The 26,018-nt window shown below is 39.2% G+C and overlaps 1 protein-coding gene across 3 annotated transcripts in view; it reads left to right on the top strand.

Annotated features, from left to right (window-relative positions):
- Nucleotides 1–26,018, top strand: part of Gab3 (GRB2 associated binding protein 3) — a 97,162-nt gene that overhangs the window by 37,717 nt on the left and 33,427 nt on the right. For 2 of the 3 annotated variants that reach the window (XM_059251243.1, XM_059251244.1), the window contains exons 2-4: nt 14,034–14,337; nt 22,221–22,440; nt 22,935–23,416. In XM_059251243.1, the coding sequence (XP_059107226.1) occupies nt 14,034–14,337; nt 22,221–22,440; nt 22,935–23,416 (1,006 nt within the window). The remainder of the gene's footprint in view (nt 1–14,033; nt 14,338–22,220; nt 22,441–22,934; nt 23,417–26,018) is intronic. The other variant, XM_059251245.1, reaches the window with a different exon arrangement.

The following is a 26,018-nucleotide window of genomic DNA, read 5'->3' as shown; positions in this document are numbered from 1 at the left end:
AAAGTACAAAGTTCAAAGTCTCTTCTGAGACTCGAGGCAATCTCTTAACTATAACCCCTGTACAATCAAAATGAAAAAGCAGATCACATACTTCCAATGCACACTTTCAATGGATATGCATTACCATTCCAAAAGGAAGGAAAGGGAACATAGTGAGGAAATACTGAACCAAAGCAAGATTGAAAACCAGCAGGACAAACTCCAAATTCTGCATCTTCGTGTCTGATGTCAAAGCACACCAGATCTCCAACTCATTTCACCTTTATTGACTGAAACATACTTAGCTGTTTTAGGCTGGTTCCACACCCAGTCTGCAGCTTTCTTTCATTGGCAGGTATCTCACAACTCTGGCATCTCTAACATCTTAGAATTTCTAACAAAATCCAGGCTTCACCTCCATAGCTTCATATAGTGGCCCCTCAGAGCCTCCATGCAGGAATATCCCTGATACATGCCTGGCCTCAGCAGCTTTCCTTAGCCACAGAGGGAGATTCCACAACTCTTTTCTTGTATCCTTGACTCTAAAGCCAGAACCACATGGCCAAAGCAGCCAAGTTCTTCTGCTTTCTGGGGCTGGAACTTGGCATCTCTTTTTTCAATTACATTTTCACCAGCTTTCTGTTTTTAATGATTTCCTTCACTGTTTAAGTTTTTCTTTAATTCTTTTTTACAAAATGTAAGCTTAGCTGGTTGTGGTCTTGCCCTGAGGTTACCAGTTCCTTTATTCCATTTAGCATCAGGATTTTCTTTAAACTTTTTATTTCCTGGAGCACCAGACTTAGCTCCATTACACTTCCTAGTGCCCCTTTTCTCCTAAAACCACACATTTTGTATTTTTCCTTGCTTAGCTTGCTTATAGATCTGCATAAGAGTGACCACTAATAACCACATGACAGAATCAATACTAGTCAATACAGATTTCAATACTTGTTTCAATACTTGAAATCTCCTCTGCCAATGGCATTAATCCAAAACTCTTAAATTTAGTCTCAGGCAGATTTTTTAGACAAGGGCAGAAGGCAACCACATTCTTTCTTGAGTTATGGAACTCCCTCACACCTGTGTGCCTTACCCTGGATCCCACCCAAAAATATAGATTTAGGTATATAGATGATATAGATATAGATAGATGATAAAGATATAATGAACTGGCTTTTCCTCAAGGTCATATAAACTTATAAAGTGTATGATAAAGTATGAAAACCCTTTCATATCTTATGTGGCAATCAAGGAATAATGCTTATCAATTATTATAACAAAATCAGTGTAATTATTGTAAAACATGTGACTAACAGTTTACATATGCCTTTGAACGAACTCCACACATAGAAAATAATATCCAGGCTTATTAGGAATCAGATAAATACAAAATTAAACAAGATACTCTTGTTTGACCTACTATGTGACTGACAAAGCTTAAAAAGATGTTTCTGAGAAAAATATAAAAATGAAATTAATATAGACTTATAAGTATATGCTTATATAAATCCTCTCTGTTGTCTCATTAAAAAGAATCTAAAATCAAGAAAGAACTCCCATTAATTTGTGGGAAGAAACCCTAGATTAATTACACATCTCATCTTCCCTTAGAGATGGTACAAATTTGATAAAAGAAGAGAAAGATTTCTGAAGAATTTCAGTGAGAAAGTGTTTAACCTGGAGAGGAGATAGCTATGTCATGTACAATTGTCTTTTCTAGGGCAATAAGATGAAGAGGACCAGAGATTAAGGAAAAATTTATGTTGTGAAATAATCTTTTTGTACACTATGAAGACATGTCACTCTGATTGGTTTAAAAAAAAAGCTGAATGGCCAATAGCTAGACAGGATTTTTGAGACAGAGAGGATGGTGGGAAGAAGGTGGAGATGTCAGGGGCACAGAGAAAGAAGAATGGGTACTATGGAGATGAAGTAATAAAGCCACAAGGCAGAAAGTAAATTAATAGAAATTGGTAAATTTAAGTTATAAGAGCTAGTTAGAAACAAGCCTAAGATATTGGCTGAGCTTTCATAATTAATAATATGTCTCCCTGTCATTATTGGGGAGCTGACAGTCCTGACAAAAAAGTCTGACTACAAAGCTAAGAGAGGGAGAAAGAATGGGAATCAGGGACTATCTTGCACCAAAGCAAACTTTGAGATGAGAGCTTATAAAGTAAACTGCTTGTTTAATTTATTATTAGCTTGTACCTATAGACAAGTTGTTTAAGCTCCTTGCGCCTCAGTTTCTACATGTATATAGAATGGTAGGTGAGAATATGTATCTCATGTGGAGTCCACAGAGAGTATCAAATGATGTAACCAACCCATCTAAAGCATTAGAAACAATTCTGGGACACATGTGTTTCTTATTATAATTGCATATTTTGAGGAGTCTGTGTTACTCCAGGATTTGTTGTTATTATTTTGATTGTAATAATCCTCTTAAAGGTGTGAAAATAATATTTGTTTTTCATTTTTTATTCTAGTAAAAATATATAACAGTGACTATATTAACCATTTGTCATTGTGCAATTCAGTAACAGTAAATGCTTTCATATCATGTGGACATTATTGCTATTTACACCTAACATTTTGGTGTGAGAGTACTTTTAGAAAACATATTCTCAGGCTAAGAGATAGCTCTATGGGCTAAATATATACTGTATAAGCATGGGCGTCTGAATTAATTCCTGAAAACATTTTTATGCCTTTGGTATGGTATTTTTCTCTTTCTTCTATGCCCATAACTTTATTACAATTTAATCCTTTTCTTGAGTTTGATCCCTAGCACCCACATAAAAAAGCCAGGCATGTTTGTGCACACCCATAATCTCATCTCTGGGAGTTGGGGAGGGAGAACACAAGTATATATCTGGGACTTGATAGCCAGCCAGCCTAATTGAATTGATGAGCTCCAAGTTCAGTGAAAGATCCTGCCTCAAAAAATAAGGTGGAGAGTAATTGAGAAAGACTTCCAGTGTTAACCTCTCATACAAATACATGTACCACAAAAGAAAGTACAGACTCATGATTTCATGCCTTTGAAAGTACCTTTGTTTAGAGTATTTTCCCCTCTCCCATACTGGTAGTGTCTCTTAAGGTCAGCGCTGTCATCACAGTCTCTGTATTAAACATCTTTGAATCTGTCCAAACTTGATTTTTTACTTTGTGTTTCCAGACTCAATCATAGCATTTATCAGAGTTTTAAATTCAGTTGTTCCTGACTTGGTTTTAGTTCATTATTCCAACCACTTTTGCATCTTGATGCTACTACACACTATATTGGTGACTGGTGACACAAGTTTGTAACCCTCATGAGTCCATGTAGCAGCTCTTATTGACTGCTAAGAGTACCACCCAAGGAATAATGAGGAATAATGCATAAAGAAGGTCAAGCATGTGTCATGCAGTGTGGCTATGCTTTAACATAACCCCCTTGGCTCACTTTATCTCTGCTGAACATTTAGTCTCAGGATTCCTCCTCCCAAGGCCCACATCAGTGCAGAGATACAAGATTTTCCTGCCTCTGTTGACAAACCATGGAAGTAGATCCTGTGGGCCAGGTCATCTCCAGCACAATCACAGGAAGTTATCCCATGCCTGGGACAAGTCCAAACTCTATCTGGTAGGGAGCAGAAGGTTACAGACCATCAGGCTGAAGGGGCACCAGCAATCCCTGGGCTACTGGAACTGAGCCAGGACAGAGAGAAGCAATGCAACCTGCTCCTGGAAATTCCCAACCCTCTGCCCTTGGGTCCCGTGACCTCTTTGGCAAGGAAATAGAGTAGACCTCAGCAGAAAATATAAGATTAACCAGAATTCTGTTTTTTTCAATGATTTTCACTTTATGCAACTTATGAATACACCTAAACTTCTAGAGTGCATTCAAGGTGCAACTACTGGAAAGAAAATAGGATCTCAGTGTACAGGAACAGGTCTTTAGAAGTTACTAAAAACCTCCAAGTTGTTGCCAAATGTTTTCTTTCATTTCATGTTCTGGGATCACATCCAGTATTCTTGGAGGCCTTACAAATTGCAGTCAGTAATTGAGTAGTTAGGTTTCGTAAACACTAACCAGAATTTACTAAGTATATATCATTTGCAGTAAAAGAAATGGAGCAGGGAAAACTTGTTCAGAGTCGGAGGAACAAAAATGAGAAAGGACCCAAAAAGGAAATGAAGAATCAGAAAATCACACAAAAGCACATCCTATTCTTCTTTTCTTTCTTTGCACTGTTTCTAGAGAATCCAAAGGAGAAGTTTTTAGGTAAAGTGAAAGACATGTTTTGAGTATAGAAGTAAATTTTGGAAAACAGCCTCGATAGTTCTATGTGATAGAAGAGAATTTGCTGAAAGTGTTCTAACACATAGCTTTGAGGATGTCCTGCTATGTCACTACATTTGTATTCCAGTACCTCCCAGTAAACTTTCAGGTACAACAAGAACAACTAGCCTGAAAATCTTTCTGGTACAGTTTTAAGCTATCTTGAAAGCTCATCAGCTAACTTATAGAATGTACAATCTTCCTACGGTACCTCTGTTTTTTTATTTAAGTTTCCCATGTACATGTGTGTGTGGTGTGCACAAATGTTTGCATTTGTGTGGGCACACATGTATGGTAGTGCACATGCACATGTGTGTTCATGCATGTGGAGACCAGAAGTTGACATTAAGTTTCTTCTCTATTCACAGCATTTTAGAACATCACTTCAAATAAATGAAAAAATTAAAAATAAGAGAGGGGTCTAGGGAGATAGCTCAGTAGATAAAGCATTTACCACACAAGTGTGAGGACTGGAGTTCAGATCCCAGCACCCACATAAAAACTGGCGGGTGTTGTGGCCTGCCTGTAATCCCAGGACTCAGGAGTCAGAGACAGGATCCCCAAGGCAAGCTGGTTAGGAAGACTATACTAATTAGCAGGCTTTGACTTCAATAAGAAATATAGAGCCCTTGATAACATGTTACATGATAACAGTATCTTCCAAATGCAAACCAGATGCCTCTGCTGCAACCTGGAACCCTTCATCTTCCTTATGACACACATACAGCTGGTGACCAAGTCTTATCAATCATGTTACCTATTTGTCTTCCATCATCTGGCCAAAGCCATTCTCCTAACTTCATTCTCTTTCACTTCAAACCTCCTGGTAGTTATGAACTTGGTTCACTGGACTGCTCTCAGCACTGCAGTTGCACACATCCCAAGGTTTAGCCCATAATAGGCATACAATAAGTACTTTTTCACTACAACATTGAATATATTTCCATTTAAAGCAATGGTTGATGATTTTGGATTGAAATCCAACACTTGTATTTTATGCTTTTCTGCTTGTCTCATCTTCTAGGGTTCTTTCATAATATAAAATCTATATTTTGGGCGATGGTGGCGCACGCCTTTAATCCTAGCACTCAGGAGGCAGAGGCAGGCGGATCTTTGTGAGTTCGAGGCCAGCCTGGGCTACCAAGTGAGTTCCAGGAAAGGCGCAAAGCTACACAGAGAAACCCTGTCTCAAAAAAACAAAAAAACAAAAACAAAAAAAATCTATATTTTAAAATAATTTTGGATTGTGTATTTTTAAAGATTTATTATTTTAAAAATCAGTAGATTCACAGGAAGAAAAACATTCAGGAGGCTAGTGTAACATTTTCCCAGTTCTCTTAGTATCAGCATCTAGCACAGTCTCACAACAAGCAAAGGACATTGATACCAATTAAGAGCTACTGTAGGTGGCTCCAGTTGCATGTGCGCTTGTGTATGCATGTGTGCACACAGGGGTAGCTCATTACCTTGTAGATTCATGTAGCTACCTCAGAGGCCCATATACAGAATTGTACCACCACAGCAATCCTTCATATTGTCCTTTGTAGCTGCACCTATTTCAGTCAATCATTTGATGAGCAATAATGCACTGAGAATATCTTATATGCCATGTGTATTAAAAATACCTGTTGTACTTTAGAAACAAAGATAGGAAACATTCCTGCTGTCATAAAGCCTATAATCTTTGTCAGCATAGGTTAAGTTTCCAAGAAGCATTGGATGTCGGCTGGTGTTCATTGGCTATAGTTTGGTTTCTGGGGTTTTACTTGTAACTCCAGATGTTCTCAAACTAGTTCCACTCCTAAACTAACCTTTCTTCATATATAGTAGTGAAGAATATTGGGCTAGATCACATGCTATTTGAAGATAGGTTTATAGAAACAGTTTTTCTCCTCATTTTCCTCTAATCTAAGGCATCTTCTAAAGGTGTCTAATAAGACCACTAAAAAAGCAGCTTAGAGAGATATCAGTGACTATAAGCAATCAGAATGTAAGCACACAAATCCTGGAGCTATAGATACTTCTGGGCAGGACAGTGTGTAGCACATCTATGGTTCAAGAAAGGAAGAGGCCCACATACTTTTTTAAAAGCCAGTTAAGTAAGAAAAACAAAAATAAAACTGCCATTGCTGAAATGACAATACTTAACGATAAAAACTTGGAGCTTGAAATGAAGATAGCTGTGGGTTTTGCCCTCTCAGTCTGAGTAGGAAAGCCTGGTTGTGGAGGCAGGTTGCTGACCCATCCTGTGCACATGTGAAGGAAATGATTTCATAGCTTAGGGATTTCACCACTGCAGAGGGGCAGGGGGCCAATTCCGTCGAAACAAAGGGACAGTAATCACTCTTGCCAGAAAAGCAGTTTAAATCAGAGGCATCTCTTTATAGCCTCAGATACTTTCAGGATGTTTCCCAGTACACTCCAGTGTCTTTTGACAATGGATACAATCCAGACAGGTCACTTCATTTTATTAGAGTGAATTCTAAAGCCAAAGAAGTGACACTTGTTATAACCCTGCCAGGTTTGTTTTACTGTGCAAGTATAACTGAGTGCAGGAATAAAATGGTTCAACTTCAGCCTCAGTTGCCCATCCTACTGATTAATAAATGCTCATCCTAAATATGCTCTAGGTTAAAGTTACTATCTAGTCACTCTCACACCAAACACATCCTATAATATCTGGATAGAACATTTGTCACATTTGAGTTAAGAGTGGAACTTTAAGCCTTTCCTGAGAGCTTGAGTTCCAGGTTAGAGACCATGTGTATCTAGTTGCTTCTAGAAAGTAAGTTTATGATGAGAAAATACTGGATATTAGGTTCATTGTAAACCCATAAAGAATCTCTCTCTCTCTTCATCTCCCTCTCCCTTCCCCCTTCCCCTTTCCTCTATGTTTCTGGTCCCCTAATCACTTCTTTAGTATGTAACATGATGTGCCTATCTAGCAAATTTTTTCAGATACTGTAATATTTTTTTAACCTCTTCAAGTTCCATTTCTTCTTGTCTGTATTTTCTGTTTCTCTCATAATGTACATGGTTTCCTTTAAATATCAAAGAGTAATATTTGTTTTAGAGTTATTTATCTGTTTATTCCATAGTCTCTCTCATTTTTAGATCTCTTTCTGATGATGGTTGATTTTTTTGGTTATAGGTCACATTTTCCAGTTTCTTTGCATTTTTAGTAGCATTTTGGGATGTTGTACTTAGTAAATATATCGTTCAGCATCTAGATTTTGTTGTCCTCTCTTAAATTGTTGAATTTCTTGGGCAAGAAATTCAGTGATTTGTAGACCAGTTTGATTGTTCTAAGGCTTCTTTTAAAGCTTTCGTAGAGCAGACCAAGAGTAGCCTATACTGTGGGGCTAGCCTAGCCTGTTTCTAAGGGTTGGCCTTTCTGGAGCTTGATAAATGTTACAAGTTTCTCCATCTTGGCAGATCAGAATTTACTATGTGAGTTCTTGTAGTTACCCATTTAGTGAATCCTTTGAATCCAAGAACTGAATCCAAGAACTACTAAGTTCTTGGAGTTGTATCATGGAATTTCATTGTACATTATATTATTCAGCCTTGCACTGATTGCCTTTCACACAATATTATTTATTGGGATAGTTTTTAAATTGATTTTGTGGGTAGGAAGCAAGCTCCATACCAGGTATACCAATAGGGCTGGCAGAAGATATGCTCCCCATATATGCTAAAGTTTAGGAAACAGCTCCTATAGAAAAACTCATTCTTAACAGAATTTCATTGATTCTAAGTTTGAGAGATTACAGTCTGAAATCAAGGTTCCAGCAAATCCATTACTTCTGAGGAATATAGAGGAAGGATTCTTCTTAGCTTTTAAGTAGCTGTCTTATCTCTGTGTTTCTTCAGTGTTTTTCTTGTGTACCACTTTGTGCCCTAGTATCTCCTTTTATAAGGACATCGATATGTAATGGGGTATAATAATGTGTAGTTATAGCCCACCTTAATGGCCTTACTTTAATGTGATAAAGATCCTATTTCCCAGTTGGTTGACATTCACCCTATTTGGGAAGACAGAATAAAATAATTTGTGTAGGGGAATACAATTCACCTGTAACAGGGAAACACAGGTTCAAGTGTCAGTCCCTCTGCCATAGAGAGTGGATCATTAGTTAGAGGCCAGACTGGGCTGCATAGTGAACTGCAGACCAGCATAGGCTATACAACAAAAACATTTCTCAGAACAAAAAGAACATCTATGCACACTTAAGACTATGATACATCTTTGCAGTTTCGTGTAATTCACAGATCACCTCTCTATCATGTTGTCTTTTAAAAATAAATTTTATTATGTATATTTTAGTTTCATAACATGATATTATGATAGTGAAATGGTTACCATACTGAGGTATATTACCATATATCTCACAGTTCTTGTATTTGTGATAAGAGTAGCTAAAATCTACTTACTATATGCTGTGGGATGTTCTGTATGGCAAATGTGTTGCTCTGATTGGTTAGTAAATAAAACACTGATTGGCCAGTAGTCAGGCAGGAGGAAGTATAGGCGGGACAAGGAGGAGAATAATTCTGGGAAGTGGAAGGCTGAGGCAGAGAAACCTGCCAGCTGCCGCCATGACAAGCGAGATGTAAGGTACTGGTAAGCCACAAGCCACATGGCAACTTATAGACTAATAGGTATGGGTTAATTTAAGATATAAGAACTAGATAACAAGAAGCCTGCCACGGCCATGCAGTTTATAAATAATATAAGCATCTGAGTGATTATTTTATAAGTGGGTTGTGGGACTGCAGAGGCTTGGTGGGACCTGGAGAGAAGCTCTCCAGCTACAACTACACAATAACATCCAATACAAAATATTTTTAAATTATAGTCCTCTGTAAGTTAAACATTAGATCTCTAGACTTCTTCATCTTAAATGTCTTCTACTTTGTATACTCTGACTTACATCTCCCTGTTTCCTTGTATGCCTTACCCTCATTAACCACCATTTCATCATCTCTGGACATTTGACTTTAAAAAAAATAATTCCATATATAAATGGAGTCATATAATGTTTTTCTTTGTGTATGGCTTGTTTCACCTGACATATTTTCCAAATATACCTGATAAATGCTACACTGCTTCCTTTTTTAAGACTGAATGGCATTCCATTGTGTAGATGTACCACATTTTCTTTAACCATTTGTCCACTGTTAAACAAGTAATTCTGAAATGAACATGGCAGTGCAGACATCTTTACAAGGTATTGATTTTTGTCTTCTTTTGGTATATATCCAGAAAAGGAATTTCTGGATCATATGGTAGTTCTAGTTTTAACTTTATAGTGGTCATACTAATTTACATTTCCCACTAAGCATGTATAAGGGTATCCCTTTCTCTCTACCCTCACAAACAATTGCTTTTTCTTTTTAATAGTAGATAACCTAACTGGGGCGAAGTAATGTCCATTTGTTTTAATTTGTGTTTCCCTAATGATTGGTGATGTTGAACATCTTTTTAATACCTCTTAGCCGTTTATGTCTTCTTTGTAGAGGCTTCTTTTCAGATCCTTTGCTATTTTTTTCCTTTTAAGACAGAGTCTCACCATGTAGCTCTGAATGACTTGGAACTCACTAAGTAGACCAGGCCGGCCTTGAAATCACAGAGATCCTCCAGTCACTGTCTCCTGAGTGCCAGAATTAAAAGCATATGTCATCACACCCATCCAGTTTAAGTGGAGTTATTTTTTGTCCTGTTACTGAGCTGTAAACATTCCATTTTAAAATTTTTATAGATTTAAAATATTTATTTATTTATTTTTTTTCGTTTTTTTTTTTTTCGAGACAGGGTTTCTCTGTGTAGCTTTGCGCCTTTCCTGGAACTCACTTGGTAGCCCAGGCTGGCCTCGAACTCACAGAGATCCGCCTGCCTCTGCCTCCCGAGTGCTGGGATTAAAGGCGTGCGCCACCACCGCCCGGCTTATTTATTTATTTTTAATTACTTATATGTGTATAGGGTGTTGTGTACATAAGTGCAGATGCCCTTGGAAACCAGAAGAGGGCTTTCCAGAGAGCCCCTGGAGCTGAGGTTATAAGAGGTAACAGGTGTGGGTACTGGGAACAGAATCTGGGTCTTCTTGTAGATCAGCATGCACTCTTAAACAATGAGTTATCTTCCTAGTCCTAGAAGTTCTTTATAAATTTTAGAAGTTAAATCTAATCAGTTGGATGTGGTGTTGCATGCCTTAACTCCCAGCACTCAGGAGACAGAGACAGACCAATCTCTGAGTGGGAGACCAACTTGGTCTACAGAGTGAACTTCAGGATAGCTAGGGCTACACAAAGAAACCATGTCTCAAAAACAACAACAACAAAACCAACAAAATAACAACAACAAAAAAAACCCAATCTAATCAGAAGTATAGCTTGCAACTTTTTTCACAGTCTCTTTTTCACAGTTGCCATTTAATTTTGTCATTTCCTCCATTATGTGTTGAACCTTGGTCTTTGACCTACTTACTTAGCAAACAGCTCCTAGGACACATTATTTTGCCTTTTGTACAATCATAGTTCTCAGGCAGACATTTTAAAACCTAGGGAAATTCATGCTGGTAATCTTGAATGATTTAGCATTAAGACTGCATTATATCTTCCTCAAGTTACTTATGTAACTCTTTTTCCTTCCAGCCCTGATGAACTACTTATGGACAACTTCATGCCTTTTCCTTCTTTGTGTCTTTATGCATGCTTCTCCTTCTGTATGGCTTTAGTTATAGTGTAGTCACTACTTCTCTTTGGAGCCTTCCCAGACCTTGATCTGACAGAAGTCTTTCTTTTGTGTGTTCCCTTAGCATCTTGGTTATCTTTTATTACAACACTTGTCTTATTAACTACAATTATCTGATTATCCATCTGCCCACTTCCCCTGCCACCCACAAGACTGGGAGTGGCATGATATGTGACTCGCTCATCTTGACTTCTTCAGTATCTGCACAGTATCTAGCATATTAGTAGATCAACTGGTACTTTTTGAATCAATGAATTATAAACTTGTCTGTGTCATCTCCCTTCTGTGTTAAAAACACTTAACATGAAACTTGCTTCTGTGCTCATTTTGATTTCCTCTTTTGGAACCATTTTTTAAAGAAGTAAAACAAAGTTCCTCTTCACATTTCCTCACCAAAGTGGCCTATGGAAAGTTTGGGGTACTCCAGGCCTTCCATGGAAGCTTTCCTTAGCAGGCATGCATGATATCATCCTGTTCTTTGTCCCTGTTAATCCCAAAGCTGGTTTCCCACCTCCTGTGTTCTATACCCCAAAGCAAGGTGAATTCCTCTCCTTGTTAATGACCCACTTCCATCCAGTTTTCTTGTTTCCAGCCATGTTTTCTTGTTATTGTTATTGTTTTTTGAGACTGGGCCTCAATTTGTAGTCCAGCTGAACTGGAACTCACTATGTAGGGTAAGATAGCCTTGAACTCATGGAGTCCCACCAGCTTCTGCCTCCCAAGTTCTAAGATTAAAGTATACATTACCATGTCTGGAAATGCCATGTTTTTGCAACAGGCATTTGAGTCATTAATTTTTCTCTTTCTCCTAGATCATTCCCATAAGCATACATTCATGCTATTATTTCTCCTTAAAAACACAATCATACTGCTTCCATCTTCTAAGAGTCAAATCTCTTTTCAGAGCTTTACATGCATATAAAGGCAGAACTAGGTAAGGGCTTACCTGCTCCAACCCAACTCAGTGACTGTCCTCTTGCTTGTTGTCCCCCCTCACAGCCTAGAAGGGCTTTTGATTCTTAGGTATATTCATGGGTCTTTAATGACAACTGGTCTTTGCTTTCCAGTCATCTTTGGATTCTCTGCTTCCCTGAATCTCATATTATTTGGGTAGAGAGAGAGTTGAATGTACTCCAAATGATGGCTTCTTTTTCCCCTATTTTCTTGGCTTAAAAACTAGAGATACAGAGGTTGGTGAAACTGCTCAGGGTTAAGAGCACTGGCTGCTCTTCCAGAGGTCCTGAGTTCAATTCCCAGCAACCACATGGTGGCTCACAACCATCTATAACTGTAGTCCCGTAGGATTCAAAACCCTCTTATGGTGTTCAGAAAAAACACCCAGACACATGAAAACAAAACAAAAAAACAAAAAGAAAACGAAATCTTTTTTTAAAAGCAGAGATACAGAAGACTTCCTATTCTATTGGTCACCATGCCTCCTTGCAGAACCACACATCCGGCTGTCACACATGCCATCACATGGAAGAGAAAACCACAGAGCTATAAATCTCTCCACTTGCATTTTTGTCACCCTGTTGCCTTTTTCTGTGCTCATTCCCATTTGGGGCTAATGCCACTAATCTCTGCAGCAGAAAGTAAGTCTGTGCTATGCATGTGGGCTGGTACAGTTGTATGAGATGATCAAGGGATACCTAAAATAAAAAGGTAAGGAACTCAGGTTCTCCACTTCCTTCTCCAAACTGAGGACATATATTGCATCATTAGACTCCCCAGTGCTGACCTGTCCTTAAAACTACGCAGTAAAGCAGACTTGAAGATGGTATATTTTTTTTCCTTTAGTACCAAATGTATCATTAGAAAGTTTGGTATGGTTATGAACTGTAATACTAGCACTTGGGAAATAGAGCCAAGACAAATTCAGAAATATAGTCTTAGTTAGATTTTCTATTGCTGCAATGAAATACCATGACCAAAAAGCAAGTTGTAGAGGAAAGGATTTATTTGGCTTACACTTCCTTATCACTCACTGCTCATCACTGAAAAGAGTCAGGACAGGAACTCAAACAGGGCAAGAACCTGGAGGCAGGAGCTGATGCTGAGGCCATGGAAGGGTGCTGCTTACAGGCTTGCTCCCCATGGCTTGCTCGGCCTGCTTTCTTATAGAACCTAGGACCACCAGGCCAGGGATAAACCACCCAACATGGGCTGGGCCCTACCCCATCAATCACTAAATAAGAAAATGCCTTATGCAGGGTGATGGTGGCACACACCTTTAATCCCAGCACTCGGGAGGTAGAGGCAGGTGGATCTCTGAGTTTGAGGCCAGAGTCTCTTGGTCTACAGAACTAGTTCCAAAACAGCCTGGGCTACACAGAGAAACCCTGTCTTGGGAAAAAAAATGCCTTACAAACTTACAAGCCTGCCTACAACCTGACCTTATGGAGGCATTTTCTTAATTAAGGTTCCCTCCTCTCAGATAACTTTAGCTTGTGTCAAGTTGACATAAAACTGACCAACACACACACACACACACACACACACACACACACACACACACACACACACTACATTTACTTATTTTATTTAATGTGTGCAAATGTTTTGACTGCATGTATGTCTGTGCATCACATTCATGCCTGGTGCCCATGAAATCAGAAGAGGACATCAGATCCCCTGAAACTGGAGTTACAGGTGGTTGTGAGCTGCCATGTGGATGATGGGAACTGAACCCAGGTTCTCTACAAGAGCAGGAAGTGCTGTTAAACACTGAGCAGCCAGATCAGTCCACAGCCCTTTAAATCAATAATTTGAGGTCATCTTTAGCTATACAGTGAATTTGAGTCTATCGTGGCCTCTATGAGACCCCCCTCTCTCTTCAAAAATAAAAAGTATTACTTTAGAATGGCAGTTTTTCTTCTTTCTTGCTGCCCTTGTCCTCCTATAAGGTTCTTGTCAGAGCTTGAGAAACACGAACAATTGGTCTAATAACTTCATGTCAAATTTCCTATACAGGCTTGGCGCAAGCGCTGGTTTGTCCTCCGACGGGGCCGCATGAGTGGTAATCCTGATGTCTTAGAGTACTACCGCAACAAGCACTCCAGCAAGCCTATCCGTGTGATAGATCTCAGCGAATGCACTGTGTGGAAGCATGCAGGCCCTGGCTTCGTTAGGAAGGAATTTCAGAACAATTTTGTATTCATTGTCAAGACTACTTCCCGTACATTCTACCTAGTAGCCAAGACTGAGGAAGAAATGCAGGTGTGGGTACACAGCATCAGTCAAGTCTGCAATCTCGATCACCTGGAAGATGGTGCAGGTAAGAGCAGGGTTGGAACTCCTGTGAACAAAGGGATTGTCCAAGGTGCTTTGCTGGTGCTGGAAAGCTGCTGCAAATAAGTGATGCCTGCCTCTGTGAAGGTATTTTGGCAATCTAATGTATATTACAAGAGCTAATCCCACTAAAGTCAATACAACACTGGAAAACACTGTCTTTTGCTTAGTAGTAGGACTCAAGTCCAAATGTGGAAAGGCAAAATCTGCCCATATACATAACATTGGAGATCTCTGCTGGTAAACAACCTGGAAGTTGGCTCTGGGTCACTTTGGGGCATTGGGAGCAGTTAACTCAATCCTTTCCTCCTTTTTCCCTTTTCTTCCTCCTCCTCCTAATTTCACTCCCTCTCTTCCTTCAGCTCCTTCCCTCCCTCCTCTTTCACCCTGTTTCCACGTACTACCATTCCCATGTAATATATAAGATGGTTATAACCTAGGGTTATAATTTACTTCCCTTTGTAGATTTTATTTTTGAGCCTGTAGTAGTCAAGGTTCTTTTAAGTAATAAAACTAATATAGTGGTGTGTGTGTGTGTGTGTGTGTGTGTGTGTGTGTGTGTGTGTGCGTGTGTTTATTAGAGTGGCTTGTAAGTGTGGTCTGGCTAGTCCAGCAATGGCCAAGAATCATATAGTTGTTCGATCCATGAGGATGTATGTCACAGTTGGTCTTCAGTCTACATTGGAATCCTTAAAAAAGTAGGTTCTAATACCAGCAAAGGAATGCCTCAGTAGCAGGATAGATGAACTTGCCAGCGAGAGTGAGGGCAAGCAGGCAAAAAGCAAAAGCTTTCTCTTTCCATGTACTTTTATGTGGGCTGCTACCAGAAGGTGTGGCCAAGATTTAGGTTGTGCCATCTCACCTCAAATGATCAAATCAAGAAAATCCTTCACAGGCTGACTCAGCCACTTGGGTTTTAGTTGATTCCAGATATAGTCAAGTTGACAACCAAGATTAGCAATCACAGTGCCCTAGTATTATTTCACCATATTCTGACATTTAGAATAGGGAATTTTGAATCTGATTTCTTTTAGCCTCTTTGTTTAGTAGAAAAAAATTGTATCCCTAATATTGGCACATACTTCAACATTTCAATAACTCCTTAACTCTTTTTGTCATCTACCATGGAAATATCCACATTCTAACACCAGGTGGCAACGGGGAGTCAGGGTTACATCTCTAAGGCAAACATGCATGTGTGCTTCCTTTTCTTTTCATGAGCCAGCAAAGCTTATTAAGTGATACTATTTAGTAACATTGCTGAGCTTTGAAAGCACTCAAATAAAAGGAAATGAAGTGACAGCAAGTACTTTATCTTTGGTACAACAGATAGAGCTTGCAAAGTTGCAGTATATCCATCATGCCTAGAGCCTGACATCAAGCAAACCCAGCAGAGCCTCCCTGACCAACTCTTCCAGTGGTGCTTGATACTGGCCCTCCACTATCCTATTCTCTACCTTCAGCCAAACTTTTTTAACTTTCTTTTTATTTATTCTTTATGTCTTTCACATCATGTATCTTGATCCCATTCATTTCCTGCCCCATCATATCTGCCCTCTGTCCTTGCAGCTCCCCCCAAATAAATTAAAATAAAATTTAAGAGAAAAAAGAAAAAAAGGAAATATCTCATCATAGAAGCTGTATGGTGACAGAGTGAGTCATGCAGTAAACCCTTTTTATCCATATAGCTTTACTTGTAAGTGTTCATTACAAAGAGTCATTGGTCTGGTTCGAGGCCTCTGGTTTCTGCTACACTATACATGCTCCTATGTCCTCTTAGATATCCTGTTGCTGCCTGTGTTGTGGAGATCCTGCAGCTTTTGAGTCTTCAGGACTGTCTCCTTCACATGTTCCAGCAGATCACAGATGGGGTGGATGTTGGGTTGGGCCAACTCATAGTCCTGGTTCTGAGCCTTGGTAGTTGCAGGGTTTGTCAGCCCACCAGCTTCGCCTCTCCCTTCAACACCAAAGTGAACTCTCTAGCATTGCCCTGGCTAGTTTACCCTTTGCAGCAATGAGCAAGGGGTGGGGCCAGTTCTCCTGCTTTCTTGCCCTCAGGGTAGTCTCTTCTACACCTATACCTTCAGGGCCAGCTCCACAGGGTTGCCACTCTTCCAAGTGCTGCAGCTGATGAGGGACAGGGACAGCTCTCCCACTCTTATGACCTCAGGGCCAGCTCTCCCACCTGCCACAGGCAGTGATGGGAAAGGGGGCATCTCTCCCCCACCCACACCACCATATGGCAGATAAGGGTCAGGGCTAGATCCCCCATGCTCACGTTCTTTGGCCAGTTCACCCATATCCCCTTGTCAATAGGGTCAGCTCTACTATGTTGCCAGCCGAGGTTCAGGGGCCGCTTTCCTGAATGCTGCAGCTGGTAAGGGTCAGCTCCCCCACCTACCACAGATGGCAGGGGCGGGGTGGGGGGTGGGGGTGGGGGTGGGGGTCAGCCAAACTTTTACATCTATATTTTTTCATGCACACTATTATGTGTCTCCTCTTTCTTTTTTCATACAGCAGTTGTCCCAAAACATATATATGTAATATATTTCCCAGTGACTCAAAAGGATCAGGAATAAAGAACCAGGAAGTAACTAGAAAACCCTGCCCTGTCGGGCGGTGGTGGCGCACGCCTTTAATCCCAGCACTCTGGAGGCAGAGGCAGGCCTCTGTGAGTTCAAGGCCAGCCTGGTCTCCAAAGCAAGTTCCAGGAAAGGCACAAAGCTACACAGAGAAACTCTGTCTCGAAAAACCAAAAAAAAAAAAAACAAAAAAAACAAAAAACAAAAACAAAAACCCTGCCCTGTTGTGAATTTGGAAGAAAGAAAGAAACTTCCCCACAACTCCTTTTATTCCCTCCACTTTTAGGAAAATGTAAAGGTCAAGTCCTTTTCATCTGAAATCCATGTTATAAAGGCTTTCTTTCAGCTTTCCATGTGCAACAGCCCCCTTTATTTACAGGTGTTTGATTTCAAAATCTCTAGTAGAAGCCTGAAGCCTTTGACAGTGCCAAACTGTATTTTTGATGTTATATCATTTTTCTCTATGTGTATACACACAAATTTAATGCCTTTCCATCTTACATAAGTGTTTATCATACATTATGATTGTCACCCGAAACTTTTTCAGTTTGAAGTAGAACAGCAAAATAAATACATATTTCTTTTATCTTCACAATTGTATGAATAGAAGGCTCATTCTTATGTCAATCTTGCAACATTAGTATAAGATTTTTTTCTTATTAAGTGAAAATATGTCACCTGTGTGTACTAACAGAAGCACTTTACAACTTTTATTTTACATAATTCAATTACTGAGATCATTATTCTTATACATTAAGGCTAATACTAAGAAAAAAATACTTAAAAACAATCACTGTTGGTGCCATGACAACTAATTTGATAACAAAGAGGCTGCTAAGTGCCTGATGGGCACAATAGTGTAGACTGTGCATATGCTGGACAAAGAGAGGATTAAAATTCTAGGCATCACACAGTTCATAGCACAAGAATTTATCAAACTATACATAATGCCTTACAATTTAAAACTTATGGATTGGAGAGATGGCTCATTGGTGAAAAGTGCATACTGCTCTGACTTCTGACCTAGGTTTGGTTCCCATAACCCACATCAGGCAACTCGTAACTTCCTGTAACTCCAGATCCAAGAGGTCCAAAGCTCTCTTCTGGCCTTCACAGTCACTGCACACATACACACACACACACACACACACACACACACACACACACACACACACACACACACACGAGCATGTGCACACACACATTTTTTTTAAAAAAAAAAAAACATACTACTTCCTTATTTCTGAAATTTTCCATTTCATATTTCCAGACCAAGCTTAATTTTAGGTAAATAAAACCACAGAAAGGCAAAGTGCAATAAGATGGAACAACTATATAGTATTTACTTCTGTCTTGGGCAGTCGCAGTCTAGTCAACATTGTATCTTCCCTATGAATTTGTCTTATCCCATACTGACTCTGTGCTAGATATGCTGTTGTCATCTCTACTTTACAGTAGAGGACACTTGAAGAAAATAGATAATAACTAGAACCTGGACATGATCCTAGGAAGTTCAGGGTCACTCTGACTGAGGAACCCTGTATCAAAAACTTGGTTCCAAGAAAAAATAAAAGCAAGCTTTTCATTGGCTTTTTATGATCTGAAGTTCCTATTAGTTCTTAATCCTGATTAATTTTTGAGCCCTGTTCTTTAGGCTTTGGTTAGAATGTTAGTGTCCCTGAGAAACATGTGGTACCCAGCCATAACAACACACTGTTCCTTTCTTTCTCCTTATATACAACAATTATTAACACCATTTCATTTATGTGTTGCTTATGTGACTCCTCTGGTATAAGTGTAAACTCAAGTAAAGGCAGGGTCTTTGTTTCTGTTACATCACCAGAGTTAAAAAGGTTTCAGTCACATATGTAGATACACTACTAGATATTCTATATAAACATGAATATACACACACTTAATATAAAATAAGTATTTATGCATACATAATGTGTTAGACTTGTTGATGAAGTGACAAAAACAAAGGGGGACAGATTTATTTTGGCTAGTGCTTTCAGTCCGTGATTGCTTGGCTCCTTTGTTTGTAGACCTATTGCTGTGGGCTTGTTGTGAGGCAGAAGATGATAGCCACAAGAATATATGTTCATCACAGTTACTCACCTCACAGTAGCCAGAAACAAGGGGAATGAATGTTTATACTTGTGGGCTTCTTCCTTCTTTTTTTGTTCCATCCAGGACCCTAATTCATTGGGTGGTGTACACACTTCTCTCCCCTTAACCATTTGTGAAATTGCCTATACTCAGAACTGTGCCTGAATAACCTTTTAGTCATTTTTCAATCCAGTCAAGTTGATAAGATTAATCATCACAAGTCTCCCCTTTGTCTATCTGGTACCCTATCAAGTATCCTTAAACCATATTCAAACTCAAAATAAAGACAGTAACATGATCATAATTCTACATAACATGCTGTGACTATCCTGTGTACAAGTGAAAACACTCAAATTCTTTTCTCAAAGTGTCAACAGATTCAACATTGCTCAAGTGCAAAGACTTATATGGAGACTGGAGGCAATCTCTTGTCTGTGAACCCCTATAAAAAAATCAAGAAATAATTTACATACTCCCAACATAAAATGGCACAGAGTAAATACTCACATTCCAAAAGGCAGGAGGGGGCATAAGAAAGGAGGGATAGGACTCAAGCAAATTCAAAACCCAGCAGGTCAAGTATTAAATCCTATAGCTCTGTGTCCATCTCCTGGAGCATAGTGTACTATGATGTGAGCTCCTCAGGTTTTGGAGAGCCATGCCCCTCTAGCTTTGTCAGCTACAGCCCATGTGGTTTCCTCCCTAGGTTGGCTCCACTTCCTCCCAGTGCCTTTCTTTTTTATTTTAATTTATTTTTATGTGCATTGGTATTTTGCCTGCATATAGTCTGTTTGAGTGAGGGTATCAGGTCCCCTGGAACTAGAGTTACAGATAGTTGTGAGCTGCCATGTGGGTGCTGGGAATTAAACTGGGGGCCTCTGGAAGAGCAGTCAGTGCTCTTAACTGCTGAGCCACCTCTCCAGGCCCCACAGTGCTTTTCTTTAGAAGATGTTCCATGTTCTTGACATTTCCAGCTTCTTGTGTTCTCCTTTGTATCTTCAGCTTCATTATCACGGCTTTATACATTGTCCTCTCATTGGGCTCCTCCCAAAGAATCTAACCCTGATGCACATTGTCTGGTTTCTCAGGCTTTCCTTTGAAATTAGATAGACACCTCCAAGACCCTAAGACTCTTAGATTTAGTATCCTTTTAAAACCAGCATCTTGTGAATGATGCTAGTGTCCGCATCAGTTCATGGTGGTAGCTAGTTCTTCTTGAAACATATCTATAGCAATATCCAAATACTTGGGCAACTGAACTTGGGTAGCCTTGTGTGAGCAAGGCATCCTGTGAATAGCATTCTTCCTCTCAAGGGAAAGTCTTTCAAATGAGTTTATACCTTAACATTTTTAGACCTGTAATGGTTGGGTTACAATGATTCTTGAGGTATCATCAAGACATCTTTCCTATTTTCCTGGTGCAAAGTGCTTAACATTATTGTTGTTGTTGTCATTGCTACAAATTTTGGGATTGAGACCAGGTCCTTGGTCGTAGTAAGCATATACTCCATCACTGAGCTACCTACCTTCCATCTAACTTCTTTTTAATGATGCTAATCTTTTTAAAAACCATGACTTCTTTAGTTACAACTTTATATGTATTTTTCAAGCCAAACAAGTGTTTTTTTTTTTTTTAAGTCTTTGCATTCTGAGGATATAGAGATGGCTCAGCACTTAAGAGCACTGACTACTCTTATAGAGAACCTGGGTTTATTCCCAGCACCCACATGGCAGCTCACAACAATCTGTAACTACAGTTCCAGGGGGATTTGATGTCTTCTTCTGGCCTTCTTGAGCACTGCACACATACGGTGCACAGACATACATGTAGACAAAATACATGTATACTAAAATAAAATTAAAAAATAAAATGAAATAACAAAAAAATAAGTTCTTGCATTTTGCTTTTTGTTCCCTGATTCTCACCGTAAATGTGACTAAAATCAGCTAGCAACCCTGTAGAATAGAATGAAACTTGTGTTCCACAAGGTCTCAGGGCATGACAGAATGCAGTAATGTTCTTTTCTACTGTGCAACATGAAGTGCCTCTAATTCTATCCCCAGAAGAATCTGCATTCTCTTGTAATACCTCAAAAGTACAGTCTTTTCTGTGTGGACTCTTACAACATTCTTATTTTCTAAATTCTCACTAGAATCATCATGAAGTTCTGCTTACAGAATTCCAGATCTTCTCTAGCTCAGGTCTCAAAATTTCCAAATTCTTCCCATAAACCAGTTCCAGAAGCATCTGAATCCCATATTTAGGAGTAATTCCAGCAACATCCCCACTTCTAGTGCCAATTTTCTGTGTTAGTCAGATTTTTGTTGCTATGGCAAATACATGAGAGGCAGAAGTTGAAAGTAGAAATCTTCATATTTTATTCACCATTTCAAAAGTTTCAAACCGTGGTCAACTGGCTCCATTACTTTGGGTCTGAGATAAAATAGAATATTATAGCAGTAGAAGAGTTTAGCAGAGGCTGCTTGTCTTGTTATAGACAGGAAGGAGGTGGGGGCAGAATAGAATACAGCCCCCAAAACATGCCTCCCTAGTGACCTCTTTCCTCCAAAGAGGCCTACCTCCAAAAGTTTCCACAACCTCCAAATAATGCCATCAAATTATCAATCCCTCAGTAGATTAATCCATTCTTAAATGGGAATCTACATGATCCAGTCACTTTTCAATGATTAGTACTACTCAGTATCAGAGCCTTTAATACATGAGCCTTTTGGGAGGGGGGAGACATCATATCCAAACCATGATATTTATATGCCTGAATGCATATGTAAGTATATACATATAGATTTATTATGCATAAATTAAATACATATGAACAGATACATGATATTTGTTGAGTGAATAAACAATGATTCAAGGCTATTGCTGAGGACTGTTAAGCTGTGTGTAGACTATTGAACTGCAGGTTTTGAGACCAAGAATCCTTATTTTTTGGTTTTTTTTTTTTTCCCCCGCTCTTAATTGATTCAACACTTCACTCTTGGAACACTGGTCTCCTTTCCCAGACATTGTTTATAGCTTGAGGAAATGGTTGCCTCTACCAGTACAAACACCAGCTGTGATTTGCATCTTCTATTTGGTTCTTGGATACTGTTTGAGAAACTTTGATGGAGTGTTACAGCCATTCTTAAAAACTAACCTGGGAAATGATTTTTCCAGCAGATTCTGTGGAGAGTCTCTCTCACATGCCCTCCTCCCTCCAGCCATCCCCTGCCAGTTCACTTCATACTGCCTGTGTTGCCAACTCTGCCTTGCCAAAAGATGATCCAAACACTAATGCCGTAGCCACTGAGGAAACCAGAAGTGAGTCAGAGTTTCTCTTCCTTCCTGATTATCTGATCCTGTCCAACTGTGAGACTGGAAGACTGCACCATGCCAGGTATGCTTACTTTGGGGACTAAGTTGGACCTTCTAGAATGTTCTACTCTGTTCACAGAACTCACACTGCCTTCTGCAGAGTCTGTCTCTGAAATGTGCTCAAAGAACATAGCTAAATAAGTCTGTTTAGCAACAATGTTTTCTAGTGGGTGGGTATACTCTCATCTCTTTCTTACTACTGCTAATGATGAGGGGAGATCATTATCAATATCACTATTAAAGATGAAGTAGTATACTAAATAAAATGAGCCAGGGGTTTCAGTATTGTGGCTTTCATTTCTCACCTCGCATTTCATACTCATCTGATGCTTTATAGGATGAAAAAAACAGCAGACATTTTTTCTTCACTGAGGAGTTGATGTAACTGTGGGTTGTAAAAAGAATAAGTCTCTACAAGTAGAAAAAGGGTGACATATGACAACTTAGAATGAAGTACATTGTGGATTTTGTGTGTGGATGTCTACATATCAATCAAATTTACATGCTTTTCTTCAGTCTTCCCACCAGATGTGATAGTTGGTCAAATTCGGACCGTTCATTGGAACAGACTTCATTTGATGATGTTTTTCTTGATGGTCTGCAGCCATTTACCTCTAATAATTTGGTTCACCCCCTGCGCCATGGGAATGGATCTCAGGATGTGCTTTCCACAAGGCCCCAGGCTGCTCTAATCTGGAATAGAGAAATCAATGTCCCATCCAGGAACCACATGTCTTCTTCACCATTTCTGGAATCTTCCTTAAATCCCACAATTCATGCAGAAAAAAAGCAAGTTTCCTTACCCAGTGGGGCAAAAGAACTAAACATTATGTCCAACACTCCACCTCCTCGTCCTCCTAAGCCAAGTTATCTCTCTGAACGGCGCCAAGAAGATCAGCTCCTGTTGACTGGGTGCAGCAGTAGCAAGAAGCCAGGGTACACTATGGTGCCAAGAAGAATCTCTCTCTCTGGTTTAGACCATGTAGAGTCATGGAAAGGTAAGTGTTGGGTGCTAATATTCAGGTACGTAATTATGGGCAAGGACTATCCTTCACAACTCATTATCACACCTTGTGTCCACATGGTAGCATTCATTGGTCAAACCAGCCCAGTCTCCTAATGAGGCTGAATGTACAATGATAACACACAGAACTCTCCTGGTTCTAGGTACTTCCACCCCTCTTTTGAGCCTAGCCACCAGAGAAGATTTTTAGGTTGCTAAAGATACTGTAAAAGGATGGAGTCCCTGTCCATTGTGAGTCCTTGCCCAACTGGTAAACTCTTCATCTGAGACTGAGCTGCTGAGTTTTGTTTGGAGTCACTTGAAGACATACTTAGTACTGAAGGTCATGTGGTTTTGCTTCCACTGGATTCCATTCTCTTCTTCGCTTCTCACCTGCATAATGATCTTGGAGACTGTAGATAATAGTTCCTTGTATTTCTTATCAATTTTGTTAGTCTCATTCAGCATCCCAATTCACAAGTTCTTTCTAGATCCTAACTGGCATATTTAATTCTCGCCTAGCTTCATCAATTCTGGTCTACTGACATACCCTTCAATGTGAATAATTTGCAGTTTTCCATATAGTGCCATTTTCTACCACTCTCTGCCCTTCCACTCCAGCTCTCTGAGACCTTCGGAAGCTGCTCAACACAAGTCCATACAAATATCCTCACTGTGGCTTTTTAGTAAACTCTTTACTGCTTCTTTGGGAAGTCTCATATTTTGCTGTGAGTTCATCAGCCTAAGCATCTTATTCCTTTCTCTCATGCCTATGGGTCTCAGACAGATAAAAAAAAAAATTCTCTCTCTCTCTCCCTCCACCCAAATATAATCACACACTATTACTTACTAAGACTATATATCAAAGGAATTAGTCAAAGTGTAAGGAAGGCAAATTGGCTTTCAAATATCTCATTCTGATTAGGAAATATGTCATTCTGGAAACACTCAAAGTTCTTTAATAATGTAACTAACCGTCACACATCAGACAACCCCAGTAAAATGGATGTGTGCTGATTGCACAAAGGTTCTTAATGCATGAGAATAGTGACAAAAAGTGAGGGCAAATAAAAGTTGGTAAGCAAAATTTAGAAACTGAAGCTGGATGGTACTTGTGCCCTAATTTAATCCCAACACTTGGGAAGCAGAGGCAGGTGGATCTCTGAGTTCAAAGCCAGTCTGGTCTACAGAGTGAGTTCCAGGACATCCACAGCTGTTAAACAGAGAAACCTTGTCTTAAAAAAAAATTAGAAACTGAAATTAATAAAGCTAGTAGAATAATAGAGTATGACAATGAATTGAAAGTTTTGAGACAAACATGAAACAGCCAGGTTGTGTTCTTTCAGATAAAGACAAACACAGGTTAAAATAGATGAAAATCGGGGTTTTCACAATGAAGCAACAGTAAGGAGTAGAAGCAAATTGGGTTGGACAAAGCAGAGGGAACATGTGAAGCGGATCACTGCTTTCCTTTGCCGTCCACCTGGATGTGGGGTTTGTGTGTGGAGGTAGAATTGGGAAAGGCCCATTTTTGTTGATCTGGATGTCCATCACATGATGGGGCTCCCTGTATTGAGAAGGCTGTTCTGTTCCCTCTGTCACAAATGAAACCATGTGCATAAGGGTCTCAGTCTGACTCTGCTTCCTGTACTCTGCAATTCAACTTGTACCAGTACCACACTTTCTTAATCATTGAAACTTCCTGTCTTGATAGATATCAGTTAGAAAATTCTTTCACCTCCTGTTTTCATATGCAATTTGTAAGGATGATTACAGATTACTTAGCACACCCATAACCATCTGTGTTTTACATTAGATCCTCAGAACTCGCTTATGTTATAGCTAAAAGTTTAGACCTTTTGATAAACATCTAATTTTTTTGTACTGCCATGTTTCTGGCAACCATAGGGCTAGGCCCCATTTTTTTGAGTTAACTGTTTTAGATTTAACATGTGAGATCATACAGCAGTTTTTCTTTGTCTGGTTGCTTTAATTTGATATATCTTTTCAAATTAAAAGATTTCCCATTTTTATGGCTGAATGACCTTCCACTGTATACATGTACACGTTACTGTGTGCATACATGATGCTGTGTGTAAGTATATATGCAAATGTATGTGCATGTATGTATATGACACATTTTTTCCTTTTACCTGTTGATGGACATTTTGCTGTTAATGTATCTTAGTAAGTGTGGTACTGCAGATGTCTCTTTGAAGTAATGATTTCATTTCCTTTGGGCATATAATCCTGATCCTGGAACTGCTGGATCATATGGTAAGACTATTTTTAATTTGTTGAAGAAGCTTCATGATATTTTCCATAATTTCTGCACCAATTCACATTCCTACCACTGGTGTGTAAGTGTTTTCCTTTGTTCACATTTTTACCAGAACTTGTGATTTTTTTTTTGGTCATTTTTATGGTTGTTATTGTAGCTGGGCTGAGTTGATAATCTAATTTTGAACTTCCCTGATGGTTAACAATGTAAAACATTTTTCATATATTTGTTGGCCATCTGTTACCTTCTTGGAAATGTCTATTAATATTTTATGAAGGTTTATTTATTTTTATTTTATATGTATGAGTGTTTTGTT

This window comes from Peromyscus eremicus, chromosome X (assembly GCF_949786415.1).
Source record: "Peromyscus eremicus chromosome X, PerEre_H2_v1, whole genome shotgun sequence".
NCBI classification, from domain to species: domain Eukaryota; kingdom Metazoa; phylum Chordata; class Mammalia; order Rodentia; family Cricetidae; genus Peromyscus; species Peromyscus eremicus.
This window is presented reverse-complemented; position numbering and strand designations above follow the sequence as displayed.